The sequence below is a fragment of the Lissotriton vulgaris genome, chromosome 12 (genome assembly GCF_964263255.1).
Source record: "Lissotriton vulgaris chromosome 12, aLisVul1.2, whole genome shotgun sequence".
In the NCBI taxonomy this organism is placed as follows: Eukaryota; Metazoa; Chordata; class Amphibia; order Caudata; family Salamandridae; genus Lissotriton; species Lissotriton vulgaris.
The window spans coordinates 748,436,719-748,453,731 of NC_141700.1; the positions used below are offsets into that span (position 1 = coordinate 748,436,719).

Consider the following 17,013-nt stretch of genomic DNA (forward strand, 5'->3'; position numbering starts at 1 on the left):
ATTGTGGTTAACCTGAAAGGGAACTGGGTGAGCTGCTAGTGTGGCACAAAACCTTTTTCTGCTACTTAAGCAGTTTGGAAGTATATCCATCAACCTCTCAATGCGCCCTAAGTACTTCCTGCAGTTTCTAAGCTATAAATAGAACTTACTTGTATTTTCACACCAATGTTTTTTGACCACTCATTTTATTTAGCACATTTATTGATTTACTTTGAACACCTATTTGAACTGCAGAAAAGTATCCTCACTGAAAAAAATTGAAGAGAATATCATGATAATATGGAGAACCTACAAATGTGCCAGAAAGAAAAACTTTGCTCAATATTATTTCAATGCACCCTTCCATAGTTCATTGCTTTTTCTGTTTAGCTCATTTTTTGTTGTCTTAGTGGTTACTCTGAAACAGCTGATGTTTTTGGCAATGTCACAGAATATGTTCATATGTTTTCCATGACACAGGAGAATTGTCGTCTTTGTCTGTTATTAAACAATACTGTGTTGATATAACGTATACCTGATATCAGTCACCATACACTTTCCTTTCATTGAACAGGAAATCTTTAAAGTTCACAAATAAGCATGACGGATATGATAAAAAAAAGTTGCCAATGTGGATGAATATAGTGGCAGATGTCTGCAACCAATGAAGTGTAAATCCAACTTGACATCTTTGTTCTTATACTTATTGGGGCAGATTTATGTTGGGAATGCGCCACGTTTGCGTCACCCAACTGCGGCGTAAACGTGGCGCATCCCTACGACCCATTTACAACGTGACGCATCTAGGCAGATGCGTCACGTTGTAAAGCCCTGCGCCACTTGTGGGCGTTCCGGCGCAGGGTGGGCGTTCCGGGGTAGGTGCGCCTCGCAAAAGTGGCTGAGTGAAATCTATAAGATTGCACTCAGTCACTTTCAGGCCAATGCTGCGTCAAAACCTTGCGCCTGCTTGAAGCAGGCGTAGGTCTTGGCGCAGCATTGTAAAGATGGGGCACCCCGAGCCTTGCTGGAGCTGCGTCGCAACTCCAGCAATGCGCCACCTTTACAGCACAGATGCGTCACGCATCTGTGCCATTTTTGCCCCATGGTGCGCCGCATTGTAAATGCGGCGCACCATGGGTGGCGGAGCAGCAGCGCAAAATAACTGGCGCATCCCTGGGGATGCGCCAGTTATCATAAATCTGCCCCTTAGTCTCTTACAAGTTTTCAAGGCAATAGGATAAGCCCATTTTCTGTTTGTATTGTTTTCCTCAAAATGGTATTGGTTTTGAAATGAACAACATTCAATAAACAATGATTTAGACATAGAAATATCTCACGTCCTAATCCCTTCCCTGCAAAAAAACACACTTTTTTAGTTATAAGTTTTATTTAAGTATGTTGCTACTTTACTGGCCTCAAGGCTGCAGAGGTAAAAGGCTATACAAAATTGTCCCTCAATATCTGTCAAAATGTTTCAATAACATAGCTGATAGTGATGGATCATTAATTCAGCTTCATCTAGTCTTGCTGCTGGCAGGTGGTCCCCTTCCCATAAGAAATTGCTTTGTGTTTCTCTCAGACCTAAACAGGATGATATAGCATTTTGGTAAAAATATGCAGAAAACTAGAGCAGCTCCGGATGACAGGATAGCAAAAATCTCCATGGCCACCATGTACTTTCCCTTAGTACTAAGGTAGGCTGGAATAAAAGAAGTCCAAACACTTAGGAAGGCAAGCATGCTGAAGGTTATAAATTTAGCCTCATTGAAGCTGTCAGGCAGTTTTCTACCAAGAAAGGCAACAATAAAACTGATTGTGGCAAGAAACCCAAGATATCCCAGCATGCACCAAAAAGCAATGGAAGACCCATCATTACATTCAATTATTATCTTTCCAGGCTGACTGTCAATGTTAAAGTCTGTAAAAGGTGTGTAGAAGGTTAACCAAATAACACATATAAGAACCTGAATGAGTATACAGACACCAATCACCATATAGGACAATCTGGATCCAATTCTTCTCATGATGTCACTGTTGGGGTTAGTGGCACTAAATGCAATGACTACTAAGATGGTTTTTGCCAAGATGCAAGAGACACAAAGAGCAAAACTGAATCCAAAGGTAACCTGGCGAAGAATACATTTCTCTTGGTTGGGAAAACCAATAAAAGCCAAAGAGGAGAGAAAACACAAGGTGAAAGACAGAAGAAGAAGATAACTGAGTAACCGGTTGTTAGCTCTGACGATAGGGGTGGTTCTGTGATGAATGAAGAGTCCTAGGATAGATAGAGGTATTGCTGATAATAAAAGGCTGATTCCGCCCAAGGTGGCTCCTAAAGGGTCCTCATAAGAGAGAAAGTCAATAGTCTTTGCTTTACAATTGTCTTGTTTTTCATTGGGCCACTGATCCCATGGGCACATTGAGCATTCAATAGAATCTAAAATAGCAAAGAATCAAGAATTAAGAAGGTGCTTCTGTATGTATTCCCTAGCAGGCTGCACATATGTTTTTCAATGCTTTTGGAACACTTACCAGTTTGGTTGGAAACCTCCCCCTGGGCACATGGAACACAGATGTAACAGCAGATAGGTTTCCCTGGCTGAGCAGCTTTCCTGAAGCCAGAAGGACAGCTGGGACTGCATACAGACAACGGTACCTAAAAATCAAAAGCAGTGATGCCCACAGAAAAAACTTTGAATGAGCTGAAAGTGGCATTTAAGGTTCTCACAGATATACTAAGAGACCTATATATTAAGCCACACATTAGTCTAATACACGAGAACAATAACAGATCCCCAGCTCTAAACTAGATGTTAGGACTAACCTATCTATACCCAAAAATGTAGGTCATTGCCCTCAGTATTATTCAGGTATTGAAGATTGTAGACAAAGAACTACTTTTGTTCATTTATAGAGTAGTAGATATAGCCCCTATCTCTTGATCATTCAATTAATCATTTAATCAGTAAAGTAATCAGATCAATTACTGAATACTTAAGAAGAGTATACCACACACTAAGAGGCTGATAGTCATAAGTTAAATATGGGGAGAGGGATGGGCAGACTTTGGTGCTCCATCAAATTTTGCAATACATTAGAGTTATCAGTGATGGGGAAAGTGGCCCTGGCTATCATTGTATTACTGACACAGTGTGTTTAGCTATTTCAGGGTGCTATGTATGTGATCTCATGGAGGATGTTTACAGAATCGTTTCAACTGCAGAGATGATCCAGGCCTGGACCCCAAGGTTTTCTCTGTCATACTGTGAATAGGCAGGATAAGAAAGGAGGGGGCTGGCAGTCATCTATCATGACTCCATTAATGCCACATTTGAAGTGGTTACAAGCGGGGGGTGCAAAGCTTTGGCCTTCGCTCTCTCACTTTTACAACAGGTGAAATCTAGAGGGGTCCTGGTGTATAGACCATCGGGCCCTAGGAAGTCTTTTATAGATTTGGTCAGTAACCTTATGGAAGAAGGCATAAGCGACAGATCCTTTACCATAATGGTTGCTTTTAATTTTCACCTGGAGGCTACTTCAGCCTCAGATACCATGGAGCTGATGAATGGGCTGGACCTAACGCAGTTAGTTGCAGGGGCCACCCATACTGCTGGGCGTCCGTTGGATGGGATTTTTCAAACTATGCACATATGTCGGTCTTAGAGGTGTGACATGTAGCCTCGTCAGACCACGCAGCAATAATATTTAAGGTTGCTTACCCTGAGAGTCAGAAGCATAACAAGCCCCATACGAGGTTTAGACACATTCGGACGTGGAATAGTATTGACGGTAAGATCTTCTGGTGCCTAGTTTGCCCTCTCTAATCTCTAATCTGTGATGTGGAAGAGCCACAACTAGATTTAATGCCTGGGTCATTAATGCTTGTGATAAGCTTGCCCCAAAGAAATCTGCCCACCCTTCCGCCCCATGGTATACTCCTAAATTAAAAATTCAGAAAGGTATTTGCAAGCATCTCGAGCGGGACGGGAGAAAGGAGTATAAGGTGGAGGATAAAATTAGGTATAAAGAGAGCATTCAGGTTTCCACCAATTACTGTTTGTAACTAAACAATATTTCTTTGCTGACCAAATTAAACTAGCTGAGAACTCAGCCAAAGAACTATTTAAAATTGTTTGTAAATTGGCACACCCACTCGTAACACGAGTGGCAGAGAGTCAGGAACTATGTGACAAGATTGCTAGTTTCTTCCTGGACAAAGTGGAGGAAATTTTTTCAACTTTTAATAGAGCCAATACCAGCTCTCTACTAAAGTCCTGCGTTGATAACAAGACCGTCCCTCAAACTCAGAACTCTCTGATGAAATTCCCCCTTTGAACCGATACTGATACTATCAAACTCCTCTTAAAAATTAAGTCAGGATCCCCCTACGACCCGTGTCCGGTCAAAACTACTAAATTGGCCCCGTGGATTTTCGCGGCAGCTATTACCCCTCTTTTTAATTCAAAAATTGAGGCAGGTAGGATTCCCATTAGCTGGAAAACAGCGTCATTGATTCCTCTCCTAAAAAAACCTAATCTTGATCCTAAAGATGTCCATAATTTTAGACCGATTTCTCGCCTACCTCTTTCCTGCTAAAATGCTTGAAAAATGGCTTAACAGTCATTTAAGTACTTACCTTCTAGATGCTGAAATACTTGATTGTACCCAATATGGCTTTCGTGAGGGCCATAGCACAGAAACAGCCCTCCTAAAGTCCACTAATGAGATTAGGAGAATTTTGGATCAGGGGGGCAGGGCGGCGATGATTATGTTGGGCCTCTCCGCAGCTTTTGACACGGTCCATTATGGTATTCTGATGGACCGATTGTCAGCCTGCGGAGTAGAGAAGGCGGCCTGGAGGGATATAAAATCCTTTCTCTCTATCGTCAGAAAATAGTGGCGCTAGGCGATTTTTGTTTGCCCCCTTTCTCCCTGCCATGTGGAGTACCATAGTGGTCATCGTTAAGTCCTACCCTATTTATTGCCTACGTACCGTCTTTGGCTTGATTGATTAGATCTTTTGGTTTCCATCTTAACTCCTACGCAGACGATACGCAGATAGTGGTATCACTTCTTCCAGGATCTGTAAGGAATACAGGCCACAGGCTACACGACTGTATGCAGGCAGTCGGTAGCTGGATGGCCAGTAATTGCCTAAAATTAAATTAGGCAAGACTGAAGTCATCCTATTTGGGAATGACCTCAACCTGTGGACCCCTGATGCTGGTCTGATTCTCTGGAGCCCTCCCATCACCTTCCAAGCAAGTGAAAAATTTGGGAGTGTACTTAGATGATAAATTAGACATGAAAAGTCAAGTTAACGCCATTGTATCATCTACTATGTTCACTCTCCGGACCACCAAGAAAATTCTTCCTTTGCTGCCTAAGGATAGTCGGCAGACGGTGGTTACTGCAATGATCATGTCACGTCTGGACTATTATAACAGCCTCTATTTAAACATGCAAGAGAGGCTGTTGCATAGACTCCAGATGTTGCACAACACCGCTGCTCGGCTGTTATCTGGCCTACCAAAATTTGCCCCGATTTATAATGACATTTGTAGGCTTCATTGGTTGCCAGTGAGGCAACAAGTGCAATTTAAATGCCTTTATCTAGTTTTTAAATCGATTCACAATCAGGGTCCTCACAACCTGCGGGAACAATTTCATTGGTACACCCCGACTAGACTGCTAGGTTCATCAGCTCAAAAACTGGTTAAAGTTCCACTCGTAAAAAGAGCACGTTGGGGTGGGGAAGGTTTTGTGGTAGGTGCTGCAAAGGCGTGGAAACAGCTTCCTTTGCATCTGAGGAACAGCACTGATTTGCTGTTATTCAGGAAAATGCTCAAGACCTGGTTGTTTTAGTTTCTTCCTCAGTTTTTTTCTGCAGCAGGACAGCAGTTAGCGCCAGGACACCCAAGGGTAACAGTAGCGCTTAATAAAAATATATAACATAACATAATATAACATGGATCTGATCTGGTTAGTTAAAAGAAGCAGAGACAAATTAACTTCCCTAAAGGGAGACTAGAACAGAGGGGGGTGGGCATTCCTGATGTAGAGCTTTATTGTATGGTGGCCCCCCTGGAGCCCAATTGCACTAGTTCAATAAGGGGCGAGAACTGGGAAAAGAGATTATTGGAAGGAATGAATGGGAGCATTCTATTACAGAATTTACTGATGGGAGGCAGGAGTGCCCCAACTCAAATGGCTTTTAGAATTTAAATGTTTTTGTAATCGGGGACAGGGTGGTCAAAAAGGTTTTAAACCACCTGCCTTTGCACCCATCATGCAGATTCAGAGAATACCCCAATTGTACAAATAGCAAAAAATAAGACAGTAAATAAGTGGCGTCAAGAAGGCTGTCTGACACTAGCAGACTTATATCCAGAAAACTAAATCTTGAGCATTAATGGACGCAGGAGCATTATAGGTTAAGATTGTGTCACATTACAAGATGCTCAAATAACTCAAATAGCCAATGAAATCGTAACTACTTTTCTAGAGGTGCCAAAACCCACCAAAGCAATAAAAGGCAATTATAGCACTATCATGTTGTATGAAATTAATAACATATATATATATGTTCACTGAAAAAACCATAGGTTTCACACCAATTTTAGTTAGCTGGACATTTTACTCATACAAAACTATTGAAATTCCCATGTTATAGTTAGTTGGACTCACTATAACTCGCGCGCCCGCAATCCACTGCTGATGATGTCACATATTACATCATTCATGACATGGTCAGTGACAGGAAGTCTTGGCATTCATCTTGTGCTAGGTAGACCGAGGCACAAAAGAAGCAGAAAACCCAACGTGTAGAATGCAAAAAGGGGGCAGGGTAGACACAACCTGACCCCCTAGGGCTGCTCTGGTGGTCCCACAAGGATATTAACATATTTAAACATTATCCGCTAATAGAATTAGCATTTAAAAAACCTTGCGAATTCACTGAAAAAAACATAGGTTTCAGGCCTTATATAGTTAGGAATTAGCATTTAAAAAACCTTGGAAATTCACTTAAAAAACCATAGGTTTCAGGCCTTATATAGTTAGGAATTAGCATATGAAAAACCTTTGAAATTCACTGAAAAAAACATAGGTGTCAGGCCTTATATAAGTAGGAATTAGCATTTAAAAAACCTTGGAAATTCACATAAAAAACCATAGGTTTCGGGCCTTATATAGTTAGGAATTAGCATTAAAAAAAAACAACCTTATATAGTTAGGAATTAGCATTCAAAAAACCTTTTTTGTGATATTGGGCACTATGTTTTCCAAAAAGCAAATAGCCAAACACTGGCTTATTTATAGGCTGCCGTCTGTTGATGGTTAGGTTAGAGGCATGGTGGAATGAGGCACAGAGGAGGAAATACAAATGAAATGGGTGAGAAAGCATGACAGTAACCTAGCTGAAGATCTGGAGTAGGCAGTAATTATCTCATCCATCACTGACCCTCTGAATAGTAGACCATTGTGAATGTGAGTGAATGTCTATAGGATACATGGATGGGTGACCATTTAGAGTGATTATCAATGTTATTCCTTGACTTTGAAAAATCGGGTGTCCAGATGCCTAATTTTTATTTGTTAATCCATATTACCTAATGTCTGCAAGGATTTATACATTTGACTGCCTTTAATTCAGAGGGGCTTAATGTTTTACATACATTTAGTACCTTTATGTTTGATTGCTATAATTCAATGTTTAAGATTTATCTGTATTTGAGTTTCCATCAAATGCCTAGCAATGATCTTTTTAATCATTTGTTACCTTGAATATATCTAGAGAGTATGATTACTTGAACATATGCATTGAGATCCACCACATACCTGTTTCTTACCAGCAGGCCACAAGACAATGCTGGTGTTGATAAAGAGGATCTCGCCTGGAGGAGCGCTGGCATTGTAGCTTCCAACCTTCTGTGGCTTGAGAGTACCCTCTGGACTTCTCTGCCAGTTGACAATATCATACAAGGCTGCTGGGTTTCCACGTTCATCAAAGAATAAGTCTGAATCAGCTCTTCTCTGCAAATGGAGATTCTTCACATAGTGAAGGAGCTGGATGGTGGAAGAAGATTTGTAGTAGAATTTTCAGTTCCAACAATATGAGCACCACCTTTGTTAATGTGAAGCATGATCACTATTTTTATTAAGTGTGATTCTGACAACCTTCTCTCACAGGGATGTTTGATATAGAAGGTTTTCTGCTCAATTCACAAACAGCATTTACAGGAGGTAAAGTAATACACTGGTGGTGCAATTTACTTACTACAAAAAGCAATTCTCCAACTTATGGTTAGAGATCTCTAACTCTGCCTCTTCTGCCTTTCCTGTATGGAGATCTCTGCCATAGTGGCAGATATCTCCACAAACATAGGTGTATTTTTTTTTGCAATAAATGAGGGAGACACGAGGAAGAGGTGGGTAAATTGGGAATAATTATTACAAAACGGGTGGGGTTAAGGGAATTTGCAGAGGGTTTCAGGGAAAGTTGTGCTAATGAAAACACACACACAAAATACCCTTCTAAATTTATTACATGAACTTTAGTATCAATGCAAGTTTGAATCAACTTAAACCCTGCCTTGGAATAAGCCAAGTATAACACATAGGTAACCACTGATACAGCAAGACACTCTCATAGAAACAAACAAAGGCAAAACAATTCAATTCACAACCTGTGAGAAACAATGTCAAATTAATTAAATTGTTTCTAAATTTATATTTATTATATACTTAAATTTTAATCGGTTTGCCAATTTCATCGTTAAATTATTGTTTCATTATTACTGTAAAAATAAATTCATATATTTATAATTTGACAACAATTTAAATGGAGCAGGTAATTTGTTGCAACTCCATATTTTACATATTTTATATTTTATTAGTTGCAAATTAATGTTCATTATTTCAAATATTTTACATTTACATTGTCCTTAAAATATTTTTAAATAATTCAAAAAATAAACACAATTAAATGTCCCTATACTTTCCTATGGAGATAATTTAGCTCTGTTGTAATAGTAACGTTACACACATACATTTTGCAATAGGGGGCTCCACCCCCTCTATGTGAGAAGGTTGAAACATCAAAGTGTAAACTAAGGTTTAAAACTCTGCTGGGACATTTTTAATATGAAAAACGTGGAGAGTTACACCTTGGGTAGGATGGAGCTACACATGACTAGATCACATATGTAAATGTACCATTGTAAAACATTCCCTTAGACTCTGGACGCAACCTTTCAGATGCATTTCTTTTTTTTCTGATGCACGATAGTCACAGCACCAAATTTCACTTTCATATTTGAAATCTGCAATTTTTGTAAAGCCAATATTTTTCTCTATGGTATACCTCAAATTCATATATTGTTCTATTTTTAGTAGCTTTGGGCCAGATGTAGGTAGCCCTTTACCGATCGGAATCGGCCGAAAATACAGATTTTCGTCCGTTTCCGATCGGTAAAGGGCTAGGAAGATGTAGGTGCACATATTCGGTAATTTTACCGAATCGTTATTATTACCGAATCGGTAATAAGTACCGATTCGGTAATAATTACCGAATCGGTAATATTTACCGATTCGGTAATATTTACCGATTCCTTAAAATTACCGAAAATGCTATGTGGGTAGCCAATTTTCAATTGGCACATGGCTTACAGAATCGGTATTTTACCATGGAATACAAATCCATGGTAAAATACCGATTCCTGTGTACATGCACATCTGTGCATGTACACATGTGCCATGTGACAGACAGACGTGCTCTTAGGGCATGTCTGTGTGCCACATTGCACACATGCCCGTTTTGGGGGTGCTAGAGGGTGTCAAAGTGACACCCCCTGCACTCTTGTGAATTCTTTAATTACTGATTCGGTAAATACCTAATCGGTAATGCCTAATCATTCCTATGGGCTTCAAAGCCCATAGGAATGAATTGGCATTACCGATTCGGTATTTACCGAATCGGTAATTAAAGAATTGTTAAGGATTCGGTAACGAATCCAGATGTTGGGACCTACATCCCATTTACCGATTTTGAAATACCGAATCGGTAAAATTCGGTATTTCAAAATCAGTAAATGGGATTTACCTACATCGGGCCCTTTGTTCCTTTCCATTAAGATTGTCTCACTTTGAACTTCTTTTAGTCTGGTGTAAGTTAGGTGTTTGGTTTAAAATCAAAGTGACTTAACACCAGTTGAGTACACTCATATGCCACTGAGGATGTAAAATGTACAAGCGACCTCTTAGTGCCCTAGTTATAATCTCGCCCACTCTAAATGCTCCTATTCAGATGACCGATGACCCAAATACTCCTGAAAATTGTGTCTTCTTTCCGCACAAATCTTACTTCTCTTTCCCTGAAACTATTATGTTCAGTTCCCAGTCCTCTTGTGAGGAACACTAGGAAGTCCTAAGCAGTCTGGCTGCTGCCTTTAAACCCATTCTTTCTCTAATTTCCAAATCACATACTAATGAAGCATTATGTCTTTGTGGCCACCATCTAAGCTGGAAAGATGTTTTGGATTCACCAAAGGAAGAAACCTATTTATTTCATGTACCCCCTCCCACCTGCTGTCATTATAAGGCATTGTGGCTACAATTTTGGGTCATGCAAGGAGCCCATCCTTAATGCTCACATACTCAGCATGAAGTATGCAGAGTAGGTATAAGACGTCAACATCATTATAACAGGTCCCTCATTATGCTCATAATGTGTGCATCCTAGTAACCCATTCTAATGGTGATGAGTTCATTTGTCCATTTAAGACATTTCCTTCTGGTAATCAAACATGGCTGCCAAAGGGTGTTCACAGCCCAAAGCCCTTAATAGAATTTCAGACTAATGACTTTTAAAGGGGCAGCCTTACCTGCCAAGGTTGGAAATCCATTATGTCTGCACAGGCACCATATAAGAAAGGCCCTTCACCTGTTTTGCAGGAATACAAATCCTGCAATGCTAATGCAATAGCGTAAACTGCTGTGTGAATATTATATGTGATTCTGAAATCAATGGGTTCACCATTCACCAAGAAGTCACTTTGATTCTCATATTTAGTGCATGGTGCAGTTTCACTTTCAATGGTGGTCCATTTGCAGCCATTACTTTCTTCCCAGAACATTCTAATGAAAACATCAGCTGAGGACTTTGTCCAGTGAAGTCTGTTGAGATGTTCTTTATATCCGGGCATCTCTCCACTGTGGATTGCAAACCCAATTGTTCCATAAAGTATTTCTGAGTACTTCACTGAAGAGAAGAGAGGAGAGGTTGACCAGGCCTCGCTGGCCAACCATAATTTCCCAGTCACATTCTGCTTCACCATTTCATTCATTAGAGGAACTAGCAGAGCGTCACTGCAGAAGATGACAATGGCATTAGCTGTTGAGTTTTTAATCACTTGGACAATGTGGATGGAGCTCTTCTCTGCTCGGTTGGTGAGAATAGTCTCTGAAAAGGCTATGCAAGCCTTGGTCTTTGCCAGTTCCTGCTTTAATATCTGGAGGCCCTGTTGGCCATAGTCAGTGTCATCAGCCAAGAGCCCTACCCAGGTCCAGCCAAAGTGGATCACTAGCTCTGCCAGACCTCTGGACTGGAAGTCATCACTGGGGATGGTCCTGAAAAATGAAGGGAACTGGTTCCGATCACTTAGGAGGGGACTTGATGAAAAAAAGCTGATCTGACAAAAAACAAAAATGGAAACACATTACAGTGTGACTTTGATTTGGATCATTTTATTAAAGCGAGGTATGCAGGAGAAAGTAAACATGACAGTGTACACAATATTCCAAAGATATAAAACTCTGTAAAATACATAACAAACACTCACAATGTGCAGAGCAATGCAGCAGAAATATGTTCAGTAGACCAAGGGTGCTACATCGATGAGCCACTACAGTATTGCCTCATTTAGAGACATCCACTGCATCCATTTACATGAGCATGGTAATATTTAATTTAGAGTAACTAATATAATTAAAATTAAGGATTATTGAAAGATTAGTGATTTAAAAAAAGTAGGTTATACTTAAGTTATTTCTTTTAAGTAAATGTGATGTAAGTAGATGTTGGTTTTAACATAAAAACACAGATGTTTAGTTTAGTGATATTATAAAGGCTAGTTTGGGGATTTTAATAAAATGAAAGTTATTTAAATAAGTTATGGGATAGTGCTAATTTATGTAATTTAGTTTACCTTATTTAATGTTAGCGTCAGTGTCAGTGATAAATTAAGGATTATTTTTTAATCTAATTTCACTTAGTATCACTTCATTTAATGTAAAATAGGTTATGGTTAGTGACCGAGCCCTACTACGGATAATTGTTAAATACAATTTAAGAGAAATCTTTAAAATGATGGGTTAAAATTAGTACTAGGCTTTGGGATAATCAATACATTTCATTTTGATCAATTAAACATTAAGGTTAAAATTATAGTTATTAGATCAGTTAAATATCAAATAATACATTCATCACAAGAAATATTAATAGGAGGTTGAGGTAGTATTAGGTCAGGCAAATGCATTGAGGGTAGTCTTAAGATATATTGAAAACATATCCTATTGATGAAATAGCTTCTTATATAGGGGCTTCAGTATAGTGACCCCTTGATGTACCTTTCCTATTGTAGCACTGGGGCTTTGTAAACACAAAAGGTGATGGGAGAAATGCTTGAAAATGATCTTACTGCTGGTAATTGCAAGCGCCAAGGAACCTAAAGGTGTTAGTGCGCTCAAAAAGTTCATTTAACATAACATAACATAAAATAGCATCCCAACCCATTGTTTTTTGCTCACCCTGCCATCCCAGTTTGGGCCAAACCATATTCAGATCAATCAGGATCCTGCTCTTCATGTGAATATCTCAGCCTAAATTGCCAGGCCATGTCCTCCCTGAACCGGAACACAAGCAACACAAGACTGGTTTAACCCTGATTGTAGCTCTTCAGTTGGGTGTAGCTTGGTTCAAGTAGCACAGTGAGCAAGGGACCCACGTTTAATAGTATCATTGCCATTTCAAGTGGTACATCAACCACACAAAAGGTGATGGGATAATGCTTGAAATAGGCCTAACCACTGGTGATTGCTCAGGGTAGGTTTCCAACCCATTGTTCTTTTGCTCACCATGCCATCTCAGTTAAGACCCAGACAAATAGAAATCAGCCTTGAATATGCCACACATGGTAACAGCAGAGCCATATGACTTAATAAAAGCATCCTCCCATCACATTTTGTGTGTTATATGTACCACCAAGGGTATGTCCAGTCATGGGTCCCTTGCTCACTGTGCTACTGGAACCAATCTATACCCAACTGAAGAGCCCAAATCAGGCTGAAACAGGTCTTGGGTTGCTTGTGCTCTGGTTCGGGGAGGACCTGGCTTGGCAGTTTGGGCTGGATTGTTCCCATTGGAACAGAGTCAATACTGATTTGGTGTGATCTGTAGATGTCAAAAACCAAATAACGAAGCTTGGTGACCCTGTGTCCCTCAGAACCTGGGTATACAGTTATAGACAAAAAAGGTTCTCTAGGAACGATGCATGTTATTCTATCAATTGCCACACTATAGATGTCCCTCTAGGTTTGTGACCCTCCTATACCCCGCAGAAGTGCAGCACAGTGAGCGCCACAGCCGCTTAGCCGCCTCTGCATGGCATTACAATCATTGGCATAATGTAGATGACACGCTAAGATTTTAAGCCTTCTTTGTGGGTCTATAGCTGTCACTGTGTATCTGGCACTTGCACAGTACAGTGAGCAACATGTTCGCTTAGCCGCTTCTGCATGACACACAACTTCACTTGTATTGCTCGGCACAAGAACTTCTTAACGCAAGGCATCTGCATCTCCTTGTATACTACGGTTACACGCACACGTTTTTAAACCACTGTACTTGAATCAACCCGACACTAGTTTCTCTATGGAGCACCGCGACGTCGCTGTGGCACGCCTAGAGCTGTATGTTAGAGTTTGATTATGGGTACCCCTTTTCCATTAACCAGGCCTGCCACAATGGGAGCACGTAACCAGTTCTACACCGCATAGATGAGGAGACGGCAGTTAACCGCGCTTCTCAGATCTATGTGTATAATCCTTAGACCAGCTGATCGCTACATCCGCAACGACGCAAACACTAGTTTTCTGCACCAAGGTAACCACACATCATTCTAATTTTCAGCAACTCATACACCAGGGTCCTTGCAGATTCTTTCACAAGGCGCCACTAAGGGGCACACACAGCAAGAACCCTATTTGGTTTGCACTAGGTGAGTTATCCACCTTAGTCTCTAGTTACACATTGCTTACACAGCCCTCCCTTCAGTTTAATGGTTCTAAAACTGAGGTGCTGCACTGTTCTATGGATCGTATCCCCGTCCTCTGCCGGCGGACTTCTGGCCTACTTCTTCCCTGGGCACAGTTGCTGCAGCGGCCTCCGCCCGTAACTTGGGCGTCATGTTTGGACCAAACCTACAGTTGGATGTCTTTGTTAAGAAGACAGTTGCCACATGTATGTCGTTGCTCCTCATGTTACGTAAAATTCTTCCCATGCTTCCGGCTCAAGCTAGACCAGAGGTAGTGCGCAGTATTATTCTTAGCAGGCTTGATTACTGCAACGCACTACTTCTGGGTGCTCCTAGCACCTTGATCGGTAAGCTGCAGCGCATACAGAACATGGCAGCTAAGTTGGCCCTCTCTCGGTTGCGCTCAGCCTCTTCATTCTTGGCGCTTAAAGATCTCCACTGGTTGCCTGTCCACCAACGCATTTGTTTCAAAGCGTCCTGTTTAGTCTTCAGAGCCCTTCATGGACAGGGGCCTGTCTTGTTGCAAGAGCTTTTTTCCTGGTACTCCACAGCTAGACTTCTGCGATCTACATCGCATGTCTGGCGACAGTTCCAAGAATTCAGAGGATACGGATGGGCGGCCGTTCCTTTGGATTCACTGCTGCCAAACTCTGGAACTCCCTTCCTCTGCACTTAAGGAGTGCCGGGGAATTCATTTCCTTTAAAAAAGGACTGACGACTCATCTTTTTCCTAGGGTGGTATAACTTTAGGTCTGCGTGATGGTCAGGTAGAGCGCCAGGATGCCCTCTGGGTGACAGTCTGCGCTATATACATACATACATTACACAAGCGATCCACACGCCTGACAACCACATGTCCTTTTATCCCTAGGCTGGCACCCCACCCCGTACCTACCTTGTCCTGATGAAGACCCGTAGTGACTACTGAAGGGAGTACAACGTGGGTTGAAACATCGACAACAGAATAAGGCTCAGTTCAACCAAGGCTCTGCAGACCAAAAGGAGCATTAGTAGCTACCAGGGCCATTGGTTATGTGTCTGGCCACTAAAATCTTTGTCCTTTCCCTTGTACATAAATTCTGAACCACCTTGTATATACTGCACACTTGTTTATCACTAAGCACATATGTCACATGATCACTGTGTATATTTCCCCCATTGTAAACAGCATTTAAACTACCAAAGAATTTGACATACATGAATGATTTCATTCTGATAAAAATGTACAGTGGATAAGTTCATACTGCATTATTGTGATTCTTTATGAACCGTACATAGGAGTTTAGGAATGTATGCTATTCATGCCCTACTAGTGTTTGGGATATGCGACACTTAGTGCGCTGATAAATAACTTATGAGAAACCGACAGAACCATTTTTGTAGATGTCAAAAGGCAGAGCAGAAGTGGTGGTCCATTGGTTGGAGACATTTCTGTGGGTGCTACAAACCAATTTCACATTGTGAAAGACAACAACCATTTATGCTCTATCTAATACAAACAGTACAATTAATTTTAGGAGAAGCATGGAATGAAACCTTAAAACTAAATTATCACTTTTAATGTTAGATTGAGGATCAGAAGTAAGTGTTTGTTACAAGGTACTACCTGAGGGTATTTGTACAGGCCCAGGATGCGGGCCATCACAATTGAACGCGTTGATCCAGATTCTCCAACAAAGGCCGAAGGTGGATGACTGCTCTGAAGTCGGTAGTTGGCAATGGGCTCCTGCTGGCCGCTTAGTATCCACAAGACCCCCTGTAGTGCTTGCTGCAGCATCCGGCAGGTGTCGTAGATCTGAAAGCCCAGAGTCACGTTGGGTAAGAGGGTGGGATTTTTGTTGATCTCTTCTATGGCAAACACCATGCTCTGGACATGCCACAGGTAGTACTGGAGGGAAAACCTGACAGGTATAGGAGGAGGTATGGATCAGAGCTCATGGCATCCTTTCAGTATACAAGTGTGTCTTTAATTTATTTAGTCCTTATGTGAGTTACAGGACACCATATGTGATTAAGCACTATGTAAGATTTGTAATTGTGTCAGTGCACACTTATAGTACCCTGTGGCCCTCTAGATTCTAGTATGAAGACTTTTCAAATGGCCATAATCACAGTGCTGTAACACGACATGATACTACAGTCTCCTGAACAGCGCCAATGACTTCACATGATCCTGACCAGCAACACTTGCAGTACTCCTATTTTTGGAGCCACCCCAGCACTATCAATCTACCTCAGTCCTGACCTACAACACTTCCAATTCTGGAACTGGGATCCACACATCAATCTGTAAATGATTGAGACCACCCTCTTCACCCAACTCTGCCAAGAAACTGGGGTTAGGGGGTGATGAACCACCTTAAGCAATAACCACAATTTTCTGTCAGGATGAACCACTAAAGTCATTAAATTAACCTAAGCTCAGTGCCCTGGTAGCTATGTCTCAGAGAAGACAGGATTAATATAGAGGCAATGTATAAAGTACTTATGCAGTATTAAAGAGTAATAAAGCCAACAAACATGTTAAAGAGTCTACCAAGCCACTTTAAAACTTTAAATAAATGGAATACATTTTAGGTAATGAAATGACATCAAACTGACAAAAATGCAGTAAGGGAAACAATAGATATACATTTTTAACGTTTAAATATAAAAAATAGTGTCAAACAACATTAAACCCCAACTGCGGTCAACTGGTCGTTGTAGACCTAGGTATGATTTG

General features: G+C 40.9%; 1 protein-coding gene across 1 annotated transcript; it reads right to left on the bottom strand.

The window, feature by feature from the left end:
- Nucleotides 1–1,493: 1,493 nt before the first annotated feature.
- On the bottom strand, nt 1,494–16,155 carry LOC147678566 (extracellular calcium-sensing receptor-like). Its single transcript, XM_086945695.1, has 5 exons — nt 15,898–16,155; nt 10,863–11,669; nt 7,819–8,046; nt 2,512–2,635; nt 1,494–2,416 (listed from the first exon to the last, which is right to left on the bottom strand). The coding sequence occupies exons 1-5, from the start codon at nt 16,153–16,155 to the stop codon at nt 1,494–1,496; spliced, it is 2,340 nt and encodes a 779-aa protein (XP_086801821.1).
- Nucleotides 16,156–17,013: the final 858 nt, after the last annotated feature.